The following is a 15,713-nucleotide window of genomic DNA, read 5'->3' on the forward strand; positions in this document are numbered from 1 at the left end:
TTTATCACTTCTGTAATTAAATTGGTACACCTCTGCCTGGACAAGCCCAGAATTTTTCACCAATTTGCAGAAACAGCTCTTTGGTCAGGAAGGCTGGAAGGGGTGTGCAAAAGCTGCTGAGGAGTGGGAATGATTAGCTCTCTTTAATGTAAGTGGGTACATATATGTGGGTATATTAAGGGTGGGTTTTTTTTTTTTTTTTTTTAACAACACACCAGAGAAAGTGTTTTATTGTTACTTAAAAAAAAATGGTCTCATCTTTTAGGGCACAGGTTATCCATCTTTGATTTCATAGTGTGGACCAAATGTTAATGGAGAGCCTGGTCTCCTGGATACCTCTCCCTCCATCCACAACCAGACACCTTGTCCACTCCCACTAGCAATCAAATATCATCCCTGTGCATGTACAGCAATTATTTACATTTAAAAGTAAGAGTAGGAAAGTATTTAATATATTTGTAGCCTTTAAAAAAGTGATTTAGCAGGAGAGAAAGAGAGAGCACCATGTGAGTGGCCAGCACTCCACGGACCACTACCAAGTGCTCCATAAACCACCAGCCAGAGCTCCATGGGTCGCTCATGGTCCATGGACCACAGTTCACAAATCATCATTTTAGGGCTTCACAAACTTTGCAGATTGTGGATGCATCTTCATAGTGAGAGCCAGCAGATCATCTTTGGTTGTTCAAGGGAGATACACAGAGACTTAATTTGCTCAGAAGCAGCTCAGTTTTGTGAAGTGTACTTTGTATAGCACCAGCCCTGTGAAGAAGAGCATGCTTGAGTCATCTTTGGACACAGAGATAGTACATACACCTATTTGTGCCAGAGAAGCCAGTGCCCAGGCTGTACTCAGACTTCATACACCAGTAGGGATTGGGCAGAACTGGGAAAAGCATTGTGTCACTTGCAGCACTTGTTTCAACTCTTTTGCTTAATGTTGTAGTTTGTTTTCTTCCTTTTGTTTTTTTACTTCTGGGGATTTTGGGTTCCTTACGCACAGCAAGGCAACTGACAGACACAAAGAACAGCAGTGATGGCTGGGTGACAATGGATGTACAAGCCATTGAGAAGAGATGCTGGTTATCTGGTTCCAAGGCTGCAACCTGTTGACAGAGCTACCACCATAACAATGCAGTGTTCGTGAGTCACAAGACACACTGTAGTCCAACAGCTGCAAAACTAAACAGGGGTCAGTTATTTTATTGGCCCATAGGTCATCTCCCAGCCTAGAGGAGAAGTATTTGAAATTGGATGAACCTAGCTTGTACAGTGACACAGCTAGCTCCTCAACCTTTAAGTTCACTCTGCAAAAAGGGTCTCCCAAGCAGCAACCCCACATTTACCACAATGGCCTACACCTCTCTTTTTTGGTGTGGACACACATACACACACACTATATAAACATAAATTTGGATCCAGAATCTACACATTGAGAAGGAAGACAGCACCACTCAGAGATGGTGGTGCATTCAACAGCTGTCTAAAGGAGAAATCGCTTTACTTTCTTTTAAACTTGCAATGTTTGTCTTTATTTTTGTTCTTTATATTTTCAAAGTGAAAAGAAATACTATTGAGTCATTTTCTTTCTTTTTTTAAATATTTGTTCTGTGTATTTACAAGCCTTAAAGTCGTTCTAAAGGTTTTGAAAGTATCACTAGTACTTTTTTCCCCCCAGGGTAGCACTTTGTTTTGAATGACTTTTTCCTGGAGCACTCTGGTCCATAGCGTTTTTCCCAAATGCATTTCCTTCTGTTCCAAGGTTATGTATGTTTTGATTACTATTTTCTTTTTAATCTCTGAAGCAAGCTGAGAGGCAGGCAGAAAAATCTGACAATTAAAAAAAAATAAAAAATCTCTCCCTCATGTAGCTTACCCCAAACCCTGTTGAAAGTTTTGACTATCTACCATGCTTTGAAACAAAACTGAGGTGCAGCTGAAGGGGAGGGAAATTTATTTCTCTGCTTTTTTCTATCATACAATTTGTTTACAGAAACTGCAAATTTAAAAATTCCACTGGCATTTGCAGTCCTTAAAATAATAAATTAAAGTTTTCAACTTTTTTTTTGCTAAACAGATCTGTTTTTTAAAGTATGAGTCCTTGTTTAAAAAGAAAACAAAAAATGATTAAAACAGAAAATATTTTCTATAAATAATACATGTATTTTGGTTTAGTGCTCCCGCCCTCAGGTTTGACGTTTACTTTTTTTTCCCAAGTACCTTTTTCCTCCATGATCACCTTTATGTTTATCTATTTTTTTTCCTCTCCCACTCGTGCATATGTGGGGGAAGGAGGGGGTTATGCGCGAGAATTGGCTTTGCTGCACTGTGATTGGCGAAGACGTGAAACTTTTTAAAAAAATACTTAAATTGTTTCTTTTTTTTGTTTTGTTTTCTGTATTTTAAGTTTTAATTATCCTCTGATTCCTCTTCAGCCTCCCGTAGCCATGTGAAGAATGCTGTGACTGATTTCAGTGCTACTCCTTTCCCATTCTGCTCTCCTGGGTCCTTGCTGCTTTCCCATTTGTAAAAGGCATCCTCCGATATCACCTCCTCGTCATACAGGCAATCAAAAAACATCCGCAACAGATCTGCAAGGGGGAAACATCTGGTTAGTAATGTACAGTAGTTGGTAGACAAGGAAATACAGAAATGATTAGAGATTATCTGTTTAAAACCTGAATAAAAGTGGACTTTATTACATTGAGAAGTGGAAAAGCAAGTAGCGGGAACTGCTGTTAATAGTGGTTGTGCCCTGATTATGCAGGATATGAAGGTTAAATACACACTTGCTAAAGTAAAGTTTCCTCTGATGCTACAAAACATGCTGTCATATGTTAAAGAGAGGGCTGGAAAGGCAGCAGCGTGTGCGCATATACCAGCAAGTGGCCATGGAACAGAATCTACAGTGGCCATTCTGAGCTACCTAGTTTCACTAGTTTCACTAGTTTAGAAATTAGGACAGCATCTAAGTTACAGATACGGTGATTTCTTACCATATCCTGGAAAAACCTTTTGGGATTCAGTTGAGAAGCGTGAGCAACAAGGGTGATGTCGTGGTGGGAGTCTGCTATAGACCACCGGACCAGGGGGATGAGGTGGACAAGGCTTTCTTCCAGCAACTAACGGAAGTTACTAGATCGCAGGCTCTGGTTCTTATGGGAGACCTCAATCACCCTGATATCTGCTGGGCGAGCAATACAGCGGTGCACAGACAACCCAGGAAGTTTTTGGAAAGTGAAGGGGACAATTTCCTGGTGCAAGTGCTGGAGGAACCAACTAGGGATAGAGCTCCTCTTGACCTGCTGCTCACAAACCGGGAAGAATTAGTAGGGGAAGCAAAAATGGATGGGGACCTGGGAGGCAGTGACCATGAGATGGTTGAGTTCAGGATCCTGACACAGGGAAGAAAGGAGAGTAGCAGAATACGGACCCTGGACTTCAGAAAAGCAGACTTTGACTCCCTCAGGGAACTGATGGGAAGGATCCCCTGGGAGAATAACATGAGGGGGAAAGGAGTCCAGGAGAGCTAGTTGTATTTTAAAGAATCCTTACTGAGGTTACATCCCGATGTGTAGAAAGAACCATCCCGATGTGTAGAAAGAATAGTAAATATGGCAGGCGACCAGTTTGGCTTAACAGTGAAATCCTTGCTGATCTTAAACACAAAAAAGAAGCTTACAAGAAGTGCAAGTTTGGACAAATGACCAGGGAAGAGTATAAAAATATTGCTCGGGCATGCAGGAGTGAAATCAGGAAAGCCAAATCACACCTACAGTTGCAGCTAGCAAGAGATGTTAAGAGTAACAAGAAGGGTTTCTTCAGGTATGTTAGCAACAAGAAGAAAGTCAAGGAAAGTGTGGGCCCCTTACTGAATGAGGGAGGCAACCTAGTGACAGAGGATGTGGAAAAAGCTAATGTACTCAATGCTTTTTTTGCCTCTGTCTTCACGAACAAGGTCAACTCCCAGACTCCTGCACTGGGCAGCACAGCATGGGGAGGAGGTGACCAGCCCTCTGTGGAGAAAGAAATGGTTCGGGACCATTTAGAAAAGCTGGACGAGCACAAGTCAAGAGGCCGGATGCGCTGCATCCGAGAGTGCTAATGGAGTTGGCGGATGTGATTGCAGAGCCATTGGCCATTATCTTTGAAAACTCATGGCCATCGGGGGAAGTCCCGGAGGACTGGAAAAAGGCTAATGTAGTGCCCATCTTTAAAAAAGGGAAGGAGGAGGATCTGGGGAACTACAGGCCAGTCAGCCTCACCTCAGTCTCTGGAAAAATCATGGAGCAGGTCCTCAAGGAATCAATTCTGAAGCACTTAGAGGAGAGGAAAATGATCAGGAACAGTCAGCATGGATTCACCAAGGGCAAGTCATGCCTAACTAATCTAATTTTCTTCTATGACGAGATAACTGGCTTTGTGGAAGAGGGGAAAGCAGTGGACGTGTTGTTCCTTGACTTTAGCAAAGCTTTTGACACGATCTCCCACAGTATTCTTGCCAGCAAGTTAAAGAAGTATGGGCTGGATGAATGGACTAGAAGGTGGATAGAAAGCTGGCTAGATTGTCGGGCTCAATGGGTAGTGATCAATGGCTCCATGTCTAGTTGGCAGCTGGTGTCAAGTGGAGTGCCCCAAGGGTCGGTCCTGGGGCTGGTTTTGTTCAATATCTTCATAAATGATCTGGAGAATGGTGTGGATTGCACTCTCAGCAAGTTTGCAGATGACACTAAACTGGGAGGAGAGGTAGATACGCTGGAGGTTAGGGATAGGATACAGAGGGCCCTAGACAAATTAGAGGATTGGGCCAAAAGAAATCTGATGAGGTTCAGCAAGGACAAGTGCAGAGTCCTGCACTTAGGACGGAAGACTCCCATGCACCGCTACAGACTAGGGACCAAATGGCTCGGCAGCAGTTCTGCAGAAAAGGACCTGGGGTTACAGTGGATGAGAAGCTGGATATGAGTCAACAGTGTGCCTTTGTTGCCAAGAAGGCCAATGGCATTTTGGGATGTATAAGTAGGGGCATTGCCAGCAGATCGAGGGACATGATCGTTCACCTCTATTCGACATTGGTGAGGCCTCATCTGGAGTACTGTGTCCAGTTTTGGGCCTCACACTACAAGAAGGATGTGGAAAAATTGGAAAGAGTCCAGCGGAGGGCAACAAAAATGATTAGGGGAGTGGAACACATGACTTATGAGGAGAGACTGAGGGAACTGGGATTGTTTAGTCTGCGGAAGAGAGGAATGAGGGGGGATTTGATAGCTGCTTTCAACTACCTGAAAGGGGGTTCCAAAGAGGATGGAGCTAGACTGTTCTCAGTGGTAGCAGATGACAGAACGAGGACTAATGGTCTCAAGTTGCAGTGGGGGAGGTTTAGGTTGGATATTAGGAAAAACTTTTTCACTAGGAGGGTGGTGAAACACTGGAATGCGTTACCTAGGGAGGTGGTGGAGTCTCCTTCCTTAGAAGTTTTTAAGGTCAGGCTTGACAAAGTCCTGACTGGGATGATTGAGTTGGGGACTGGTCCTGATTTGAGCAGGGGGTTGGACTAGATGACCTCCTGAGGTCCCTTCCAACCCTGATATTCTATGATTCTATGATTTAAGTATCTTTGGAGTCCATTGCATTAAATGGAAAGGTTATCTATGATTGTGGGCCAGGATTGTATGTAATCTCTCTAGGGGGGAAATGTGATGTGAACCCTGGAAAGTATTATGAACTTCAAACGACTGTACTGAACAACGTGCCAGACAAGAATGGACTTTGGGGACAAACAGGGTCAAGTGATTTGCTTGGGGGAATCTCTAGTGGGAGGTGAATGCAAATTCCCCACCCCGTCTATGCAAAAAGCCAGCCTTTGGAAGTTATGCCTTGAGGAGACCATTGTCTGCTGATTACCTGTTCCCAGAGTTCAAGATCAAACGCCAAAACTGTTTGTTATGAACTTGTAATCACAGAAAATCCCCATGGTGGGTTTGAAGGACTGACTTCCACCAGAGTCCGGGTTGGAGCTGAGGTTTGTTGGAGTCTGGTAGGCTTATTGTCATGCATGTAGATTCTTTTATGGTTTTTAATAAGTTTTCTCTGTAATGCTTTAGTCTTAAGAATAAATGTACTTGCTTAGAAAGGGCTGTGTGGTAACTTGGGACTTCTGGCAATTACAACTGTTCACAGCCTTTGGGGAGAAAGCAAAGTGCAGATGTTGGCCTGTTTACGCAGCCTGGCTTGCTGGGGATATCACAGTGTAGACAGGGAACTGTACAGCCTGCAAAAACTTCTGTCAGGAGGGAGAGAAACCTGGGTCTCTCACCAAGAGAGGTGATGGCTGAAGACCCAAGAGCCTAGAGCAGATGCCCTCAAGGGCTCATGGTGCGGGTGTGCAGGTGCAGTTGCCCTGACATGTAAGTAGAGCGATTGGTACTAAATGCAGCAGAGGATAAAACATTTTTTTTCCCTCTCTCCACATTATGGGCATTTCCTTCTCGACTGCTTATGGTGGCAGCCAATAGAGGAGCTCACCTTCAGCCAGGAGGGTGGGGAAGAGTATTGGTCTATGATGACTTAGTTGATGTTGGTCCTGCTTTGAGCAGGGGATTGGACTGGATGACCTCCTGAGGTCCCTTCCAACCCTGATATTCTATGATTCTAAAGCCATGCACTGCATAATTGGATGCTATAATAGTAGTTTGCCTTCAGTCCCTTGGCACCCACCTAACCAGTCTGTTCCACCTTCAGGAAGAGCACAATCTACCAGGCTCTATCTCAGACCCAAGTCTAATCCTCCACCTGGATCTTTCCTTCAATGCCATATAGTCATTTTTCAAATCCCAAACACAAAAAAACACTTACTAGGAGGCTGATCAAGTTTTACTATTGATGCTTGTAGTGCATAAAGTGCTTGTAGTTCCTTCTCTGTATCTGAGTCTAGGTACTTGAGTAAGATCGGCACTCTCTGCTTGATAACAGCAGTGTCCACACGGAAACTAGAAGAATCCGCTGGAGAGAAAAGAAGAATCAGGGTTACTTTTGGTGGATCTGAGGCCAGGGGTAGGTTTCTCATCATATTTATTTATAAAAATAGAAATAACAAACTCAGGTTAGTCAGAAACGGGAAAAGGACTGAAACAGATGGGACACAAAAGAGTATTGGCTATTTCTATGATAGGAACATATCTGCTTCTCACTCCCCAATTCCAATGAACACTTTCAGAGACTCTGGACCACATTTTCAGCCAGGCCTCTCTACCCAGTCTTCATGTATGCACATGCAAAATTGCACTCACATTGTACTGGCTATTTCTATAATAGGAAGAGAAAGTTACTCACCTTGTGTGGTAACAATGGTTCTTCGAGATGTGTGTCCCCATGGGTGCTCCACTCTACGTGTATTTGTGTCCCAGCATCTCTACTCAGAGATTTTAGGTAGCAGTGTCTGTTCAGCCTGCATGTGTGCTCTCCCCCACTCATGGTCTGCCTCGAGGCTATCTAGCACTGTGTGGGTGACCCCCCCTCAGTTCCTTCTCTACCGCAGAGCCCCTTATAGAGAACTCCGAAGTAGAGGAGAGGAAGGCGGGTTGTCGAGCACCCATTGGAACACACACCTTGAAGAACCATCGTGTTACTGCACAAGGTAACTTCCTCTTCTTCTTCAAGTGGTGTCCCCCTGGGTGCTCCACTACAGATGACTTCACAATAGTATTCTCTGTGGAGGGCTGGGGCTTCAAAGTAGACTCTGTTACTACAGAGAGTACTGTGGAGCTGAAGATGGCATCGAAGGCTGAATCTCCAGTGATCACATAATGTTCTGTGAAAATGTGGACAGAAGCCCAAAGTGCTGCTCTGCAGATTTCTGCAATAGGGACATCTTTAAAAAATGTGACCAAGTTAGAAATTGACCTTGTGGAGTGCGTACAAAGATTGCACCCTTGATAACAGTGATTAATGCAACCAGAGACCCATTTGGATAGTCTTTAAGCCCATATCACGGAGCCTTTGGATCTTTCCATGAGCGAGAGGAAAAGTTTAGAGAACATCCTGAAGTCCTTAGTCCTGTCCAAGTAGAATGCTTCTAACGTCTAGCATGTGCAGAATTACCTCCCTGTTATCACGATGTGGTTTTGGGGAAAAAAAGGAAGATGGATCTGTTGATTCATATGGAAAGCAGAGGTAACTTTAGGAAGAAAGGTGGGAGGCAGCCTCAGAATTACTTTGTCTTTAAAAAAGACCGTGTATGGTGGATGTCCCATCAGGGCTGCTATTTCTCCTATGTGCCTAGCTGAGGTGATGACAATTAGAAATGCTGTCTTCATGGACAGGTGAAAGAGAGACCAAGTTGCTATTGGCTCAAAATGAGGTCTACTCAAAGCTCTGAGAACTAGGTTAAGATCCCAGGCTGGAGAGGGTAGTCTCACATGTGGGAAGAGATTCCCAATGCCCTTAAGGCAGTGTTTCTCAAACTTTTGTACTGCTGATCCCTTGAACATAGCAAGTGTCTGAGTGCGACCCCCCCGTATAAATTAAAAACACTTTAAAATGTATTTAACACCATTATAAATGCTGGAGGCAACACGGGGTTTGGGGTGCAGGCTGGCAGCTCATGACCCCCCATGTAATAAACTCACAACTCCCAGTTTGAGAACCCCTGCTTTAAGGAATCTCGGTGACCAAACACTGAGTATCCATCTACCTGATGGTGGAAAGCAGTTTTGGCCACTTTAAGGGAACTGAGTGAGTGTTTTGACCTCTTGAGATCTAAAATGTAGTCTAAAATTAGAGGGAGCGAAGATGAGGTTGGGTCTATGTGCATTGAATGACACCAAACTTGGAATCGTTTCCATTTTTGTAGGTAAATTCGTTGAGTGGCTGACTTTCGGCTGCATAGCAACGCATCTTTCACCTCATTAGAGCAGTCTACCTCTAAGACTTGGAACCAAGAAGGAGCCAAGACTGGAGGTGGAGGACCTGCAGATTGGGGTGAAGGATCAGCCCATCATTTTGAAAGAGCAGTTTAGAAATGGGCTTAAGAAGAACTGGAGGACATACTGCCACTTTGTTAGGTAAGGGAATCAGACTTGTGTTGGCCAGAAGGGGGCAATCAGAATAAGTCTTGCTTTCTCTCGTTGAATTTTCAACAGGATCTTGGCTAGAAGAGGAAATGGGGAAAGGCATATAAGAGGTCCCTGTCCCATGGGAGGATGAGGGCATCTCCCAATGAATGTTTCCTCAGGCCAGCCCTAGAGCAGTAAAGAGGACATTTCTTGTTTCAGTAAGTAGTGAAGAGGTCTGTAGTCAGGATTCCGCAAAGGGCGAATATGTCTCAAAGCACTTCTGAGTTCAGTTCCCATTTGTGGTCGTGACAAAAGTTTTGACTGAGACTGTCGGCTGTCACATTCTGTATCCGTGGTAAATAGATGGCTGAGATGAGCATGTTGTGATCGATGCACCAATTCCAGTTTGAGTGCTTCTGTGCAGAGGGAAGGTGCTGCACGTAAAGAATCACCTCCTGGTGATTTATGTAAAACATACAGGGTCATATTGTCTGTCATGACTTCCGTGTGTGTGTTTTTGATGAAAGGGAGAAAGTATGCACAGATGTTCCTAACAGCCTTTAGCTACAAAAGATGGATATGGAGGGTCGCTTCTGTGGAAGCCCACTTGCCCTGAATCTTGTGGTCATGTAGATGAGCTCCCCAGCTTATTAGGGAGTCAGTGGTGGTTGCACGAATGGCGTGCCTACTCGGACATTGGATGGGTCTTTCCACCAGTCTATAAGTGCTTTACTGCAGAGGGCAGTGACAGCAGTTTGGTTAGTCTGTCCCTGTTTGGGGAATAGACAGAACTGAGCCACATCTGAAGACACCTAATGAACATCTGGGCATTTGGGGTGACGAAGGTGCATGCTGCCATAAGACCAAGCAGCTGTGGGCAGTTCCTGGACAATGTTTGGGGGCTAGCCTGGACTGTCTCTCTGAGACTTGTGAGGGTACTGAGGTTGGGTAGCAGGAGGAACGCTCTTGCTTGTATTATGTAGAGCAGGGGTGGGCAAACTTTTTGGCTTGAGGGCCACATCGGGTTGTAAAACTATATGGAGGACCAGGTAGGGAAGGCTGGGCCTCCCCAAACAGCCTGGCCCCCACCCCCTATCTGCCCTCTCCCACTTCCTGCCCCTTGAATGCCCCCCTCAGAATCCCTGACCCATCGAACCCCCCCCGCTCCTTGACCCCCTCCTGGAACCCCTGCCCCTAACTGCCCCCTGGGACCCCACCCCCTATCCAACCCCCGCTTCTCCCTGTCCCCCGACTGACCCAACCCCTATCCAGACCCCCGACCGCTCCCTGGGACTCCCACGCCCTATCCAACCCCCCCGTTCCCTGTCCCCTGACCGCCCCCCCCCCCAAAACCTCCGCACCATCCAACCGTCCCCTGCTCCCTGACTGCCCCCCCCAGAACCCCTGACCCATCCAACCTCCCACTGCTCCCTGACTGCCCCCCATCCAAACACCCCCTGCTCCCTGTCCCCTGACTGCCGCCCCGGGACCCCTTGCTCCCCACCCCCTTACCATGCCGGAGCCAGCCACGCCACCGTGCTGCTTGGCAAGAGCGGCAGGCCAGAGCGCTGGCAGCGCAGCATGCTCAGGCTGTGGAGGAGGGGCCGGGGACTAGCCTCCCCAGCCGGGAGCTCAGGGACTAGACAGGATGGTCCCGTGGGCCGTATGTGGCCCGTGGGCCGTAGTTTGCCCACCTCTGGTGTAGAGGTTGGCGCCAATAAACTCCAGTCACTGTACCAGGGATAGTGTTGATTTTGGAAGCTGAGCTGCAGGCCCAGCTGTGCAAATGTGCACATGGTCATCTGGGTGGCTTGTATGGTGTCCCTGAACAAGGGAGCCTTGAGGAGGCAGTCGTCTAAGTATGGGTAGACAACGCCCCACATTTGTAGGTATGCTGCTATGATGGAGAGAACCCTGGAGAATACCCTGGGTGTGGACAAGAGGCCAAATGGGAGCATCCACTATAAGGTGAATAAAAAGCTGGCTAGATTGTCGGGCTCAATGGGTAGTGATCAACGGTTCGATATCTAGTTGGCAGCTGGTATCAAGCAGAGTGCCCCAGGGGTCGGTACTGGGGCCAGTTTTGCTCAACATCTTCATTAATGATCTGGATGATGGGATGGATTGCATCCTCAGCAAGTTCACAGATGACACTAAGCTGGGGGGAGAGGTAGATATGCTGGAGGGTAGGGATAGGGTCCAGAGTGACCTAGACAAATTGAAGGATTGGGCCAAAAGAAATCTGATGAGGTTCAACAAGGACAAGTGCAGAGTTCTGCACTTAGGAAGGAAGAATCTCATGCACGGCTACAGGCTGGGGACCGACTGGCTAAGCAGCAGTTCTGCAGAAAAGGACCTGGGGATTACAGTGGACGAGAAGCTGGTTATGAGTCAGCAGTGTGCCCTTGTTGCCAAAAAGGCCAAAGGCATATTGGGCTTTATTAGTAGGATCATTGCCAGCAGATGGAGGAAAGTGATTATTCCGCTCTATTCGGCACTGGTGAGGCCACACCTGGAGTATTGCGTCCAGTTTTGGTCCCCCCACTACAGAAGGGATGTGGACAAATTGGAGAGAGTCCAGTGGAGGGCAACGAAAATGATTAGGGGGCTGGGGCACATGATTTACAAGGAGAGGCTGAGGGAACTGGGGTTATTTAGTCTGCAGAAGAGAAGAGTGAGAGGGGATTTGATAGCAGCCTTCAGTTACCTGAAGGGGGGTTCCAAAGAGGATGGTGCTAGGCTATTCTCAATGGTGGCAGATTACAGAACAAGAAGCAATGGTCTCAAGTTGCAGTGGGGGAGGTCTAGGTTGGATATTCGGAAACGCTAGTTCACTAGGAGGTGGTGAAGCACTGGAATGCATTACCTAGGGAGGTGGTAGAATCTCCATCCTTAGAGGTTTTCAAGGCCCGGCTTGACAAAGCGTTGGCTGGGATGATTTAGTTGGTGTTGGTCCTGCTCTGAGCACGGGATTGGACTAGATGACCTCCTGAGGTCTCTTCCAACCCTAATATTCCATGATCCTGTACTAATAATGGTCCTGCCCGATGGAAATCGTAGGAATCTCCTGTGTGACGGTCGTATCAAGATGTGGAAGCAGCCATTTTGTAGGTTGAGGGCCGAAAACCAATCTCCTTCTTTAGAGCTGGAATAATGGCTGCTAGCAAGACTATTTTGACCTTCACATATTTATTTAATGCCCTTAGATCTAGAATGGGCCTCTAACCTCCCTTCACCTAGGGGATCAGGAAATAAAGCCTGAAAAAGGGAGTAAAACCCCTTGCCCCTGAGTTGTGCCAGGACTGGTTCTATGGCCATTAGGCATAACATATGATCTATTTCCCGATGAAGTAGGTTCTCATGAGAAGGTCCCGGAAGAGGGACAGGGAGGAAGAGAAAGAATGGGGAGAGACTTGAATTGAATAGCATAACCCTTTGAAATAACCTCCTAGACCCATCTATCAGAGATGATATTCTCCCAACTGCTGTGAAAGGGGAAGGGATAGCTCAGTGGTTTGAGCATTGGCCTGCTAAACCCAGGGTTGTGAGTTTAATCCTTGAGGGGGCCATTTAGGGATCTGGCGCAAAAATTGGGGATTGGTCCTGCAGGGGGTTGGACTAGATGACCTCCTGAGGTCCCTTCCAACCCTGATATTCTATGATTCTAAGGGGAAGGCGATTTCTGAAGGGGCATGACATGTGTGTAGCAGAAGCTAATGTTGCAAGATATAATTATTCGGGCCCTCTACCAACTCATCAAAAGTGCTTAGAAGAGGCAGTCTTAAGAGGTCGCAGATTGGGGTCCTGACTGCTTCCACTTTTGAACCCTGGGCCTCTTACGCTGCAGCTCATAACAGCACTGAGACAGGTAGGTATCGAGGAAGTCATGACCTATGCTGTGGCTGAGAGCTATATCTTCTCTTCTGTCCTGCCGTGTAGATTCCCAGGGAGCATAATGTGGCCTGGGAATCCCTCAAAGGGTGAAGAAAATAGCCTTTCTTCTCCACGAAGAGCTTGGGCCCTTCAAATGGGAGATCTTGTCTGCAGCTCTTTGGACAACCCAGAAAGATGTAGCCAAGAAGCCCTCCTCATTACCACCACAACGGACAATGAGCAGGCCACTGTATAGACTGTGTCCAGTGCAGTCTGAAGTGCCGTTCTGGCTATTAACTGACCTTCTCTGACAATGGCCTGAAACTCTTCTTTTTGTGTCTTTGGTAAATGGTCCAGAAACACATTGAGTTTTCCATAATAAAATCATATTTGGCCATGGCAGCTCGAGGCAGACCATAAGGAAGGGAGAGCGCTGAACAGATGCTGCTACCTAAAATCTCCCAAGGATGCAGATACACCTACAGTGGAGCATCCCTAGGGACACTACTTGAAGAACATATAATCTGCTTCTCAATGCTTCCCACTCCCCAAGTACAATGAACACTTTCAGAAACTCTGGACCACATTTTCAGCGAGGCCTCTATCCAGCCTTCATGTAAGCACATGCACTTGAATACTTGAATATCTACGCACAAAGAGAGGTTGACATTCTTCTTTTTTTCCTGAGATTTGAAATAATTACAAGGACGTTTTTCTTTCAAAAGACAAACAGGAATAGAACACTAAATCACAAATAAGAAAACCAAAGTATATCAAACCCTGCTAGAAGTCCACAAAAACGTACACCCCCACAGGAAGAGTTATCTATAGAAAAATATTCAGCAGCTTTTAGCCAGCATATACTCAAAAGAGCATGATAGAAAAAGTCTGAGCAAAAATGAAAAAACCTAGATAGAGATGATAGGGGTGAGGGATACCCCAGGGTTGTGAGTTCAATCCTTGAGGGGGCCATTTAGGGATCTGGGGCAAAAATTGGGGATTGGTCCTGCTTTGAGCAGGGGGTTGGACTAGATGATCTCCTGAGGTCCCTTCCAACCCTGATATTCTATGAGAGAAAACAAAACCAGAATAAGACATTACTGATATTCACAGAGCAAGGATGTATCAGGAAACCCCTAAATATTAATGATGAAATCCTGCAGCATCTAGATTTTAACAGTAGGTGGCATCAAGAAGATTATACTCTCAGAGAAAAAAGAACTCTCCCTTGATTTTGTCCTCTCTGAAATCCATGCAACAGTGAGATGAAATTCAATTACACCCATCCCAAGAGAAAATACTTGAAAGAATAATTTTTAAAAGGCTGAAACCTCACAGACAGTTCAATCCAGACACCTGTAAATTAGTTGCTGCTTTGTTAGCACATTCTCGTGATTCCTGTTATCTTAGAGGAAAATAACAGCAGTATTTAAGCCACATAAATCTATTTTTCTCTAGTATCAGACTTTGAAAGTGAAATGCTGCACTCTCCATGTTCCATGGACGCTGGGGACCTCTGCAAAGATTTTAAGTCCAATTTTGTATTTAGAGTACCAAAAAAACAAACACACAAACAGAACCTATTTCAGAATAGCATCTAGTGGATTTTCATCTACATTGGAAAATCAGCAATCAGGCATAATTCAACAGAGGCGTAAGTCCCCACTCAAGGGGGACCAAGATGCTGCAGGTAAAGAATTGAAGGGCACTGGCAGACCTATGTGTGGAAGGGGCAGCTGGCACACCTCTCCTGCACTATGACTGGCTCTTGACAGTGGTATCAGTCTCTGTCTTCACTTTCTTCAGCACTAAAACTCTACAATCTGGGAGAAAAAAATCTTGATGCACAGTTTGTATCAAAGATTAGCCAGCCTCAAACAGAAAAATAAGTGGTTAAAATCCAAGTAATCTGTAAATTCATTACTTTCATATTTGATGGTTTTGTACAGCCTTATCTTGAAAGTTACTCACCTGTAATGGCCGCTTTACAAACTGCTGTCATTAAAGCTCTAAGGAATGTAGGTGAACTCATCTGGCTTTCGTCTAGATTAGCCTGAAATCAAGAGTAAATGGACCAGTTAAAAGCACTCTCATGTACAACAGAAACTGTTTCCAAAATCCACTGCTGCATTTGGCACTAAGTGCAAGTTCAGTGAAAGCTGCTGCAGCAGGAATCCAATTAATCCCTTGTGTAAAAATTCATCTTCCCCACTAAACTTCTTGAAAATAGCTCAGCTGTGTTAATGTTTGCCAATATATCTCCTGTAACCAACACTACAATCTATTTAACTACACACGTTCACTATTCATTTAGCTAGAGAAACATTCTGAAATAATACTTGGCATTTATACAACATTTTACATTTCCAAAATGATGTACAATTTTAATTAATCATGCTACACAATATCTCTGTAAGGTGAGTCTTATCCTCATCATACAGATTGGAAACTGACAGAGTGGTTAAATGACTTGCCCAAATCTACAATAGAGCTGATGGCAAAGCCAGGACCAGAACCAGAACTGAGATGTTCCCAGACTTTCAGTCTTGTGATCTCTCCTCCGGACCATGCTGACTCTACAGCAGTAGAAAAATGACCTGTTTCTGACAAACTGTGTTAACAACAGAGAGGTGAAATGGTGCTGAACTATGTTTAGTTGCAAGCATACATCAAGATAAGAACAGCCATACTGGGTCAGACCAATGGCCAGTGGCCAGTGACAGGGGCCAGTGCCAGATGAGGGAATGAACTGAACAAGGCAAATCTGAGTGATCCATCCTCTGTCAT

General features: G+C 45.5%; 1 protein-coding gene across 21 annotated transcripts in view; it reads right to left on the bottom strand.

The window, feature by feature from the left end:
- Positions 1–656: 656 nt before the first annotated feature.
- The window catches only part of LOC142000734 (eukaryotic translation initiation factor 4 gamma 3-like), a 235,551-nt gene continuing 220,494 nt past the window's right edge, over positions 657–15,713 (bottom strand). For 9 of the 21 annotated variants that reach the window (XM_074975246.1, XM_074975231.1, XM_074975225.1 and 6 more), the window contains 3 exons: positions 14,898–14,979; positions 6,856–7,002; positions 658–2,591 (listed from right to left, as the gene is read on the bottom strand). In XM_074975246.1, coding sequence (XP_074831347.1) covers positions 2,410–2,591; positions 6,856–7,002; positions 14,898–14,979 — 411 coding nt within the window. In that variant the 3' untranslated portion in view covers positions 658–2,409. Of the gene's footprint in view, positions 2,592–6,855; positions 7,003–14,897; positions 14,980–15,713 lie in introns of all 21 variants that reach the window. The other 12 variants (XM_074975245.1, XM_074975243.1, XM_074975239.1 and 9 more) reach the window with 2 other exon arrangements.

The sequence above is a fragment of the Natator depressus genome, chromosome 18 (assembly GCF_965152275.1).
Source record: "Natator depressus isolate rNatDep1 chromosome 18, rNatDep2.hap1, whole genome shotgun sequence".
In the NCBI taxonomy this organism is placed as follows: domain Eukaryota; kingdom Metazoa; phylum Chordata; order Testudines; family Cheloniidae; genus Natator; species Natator depressus.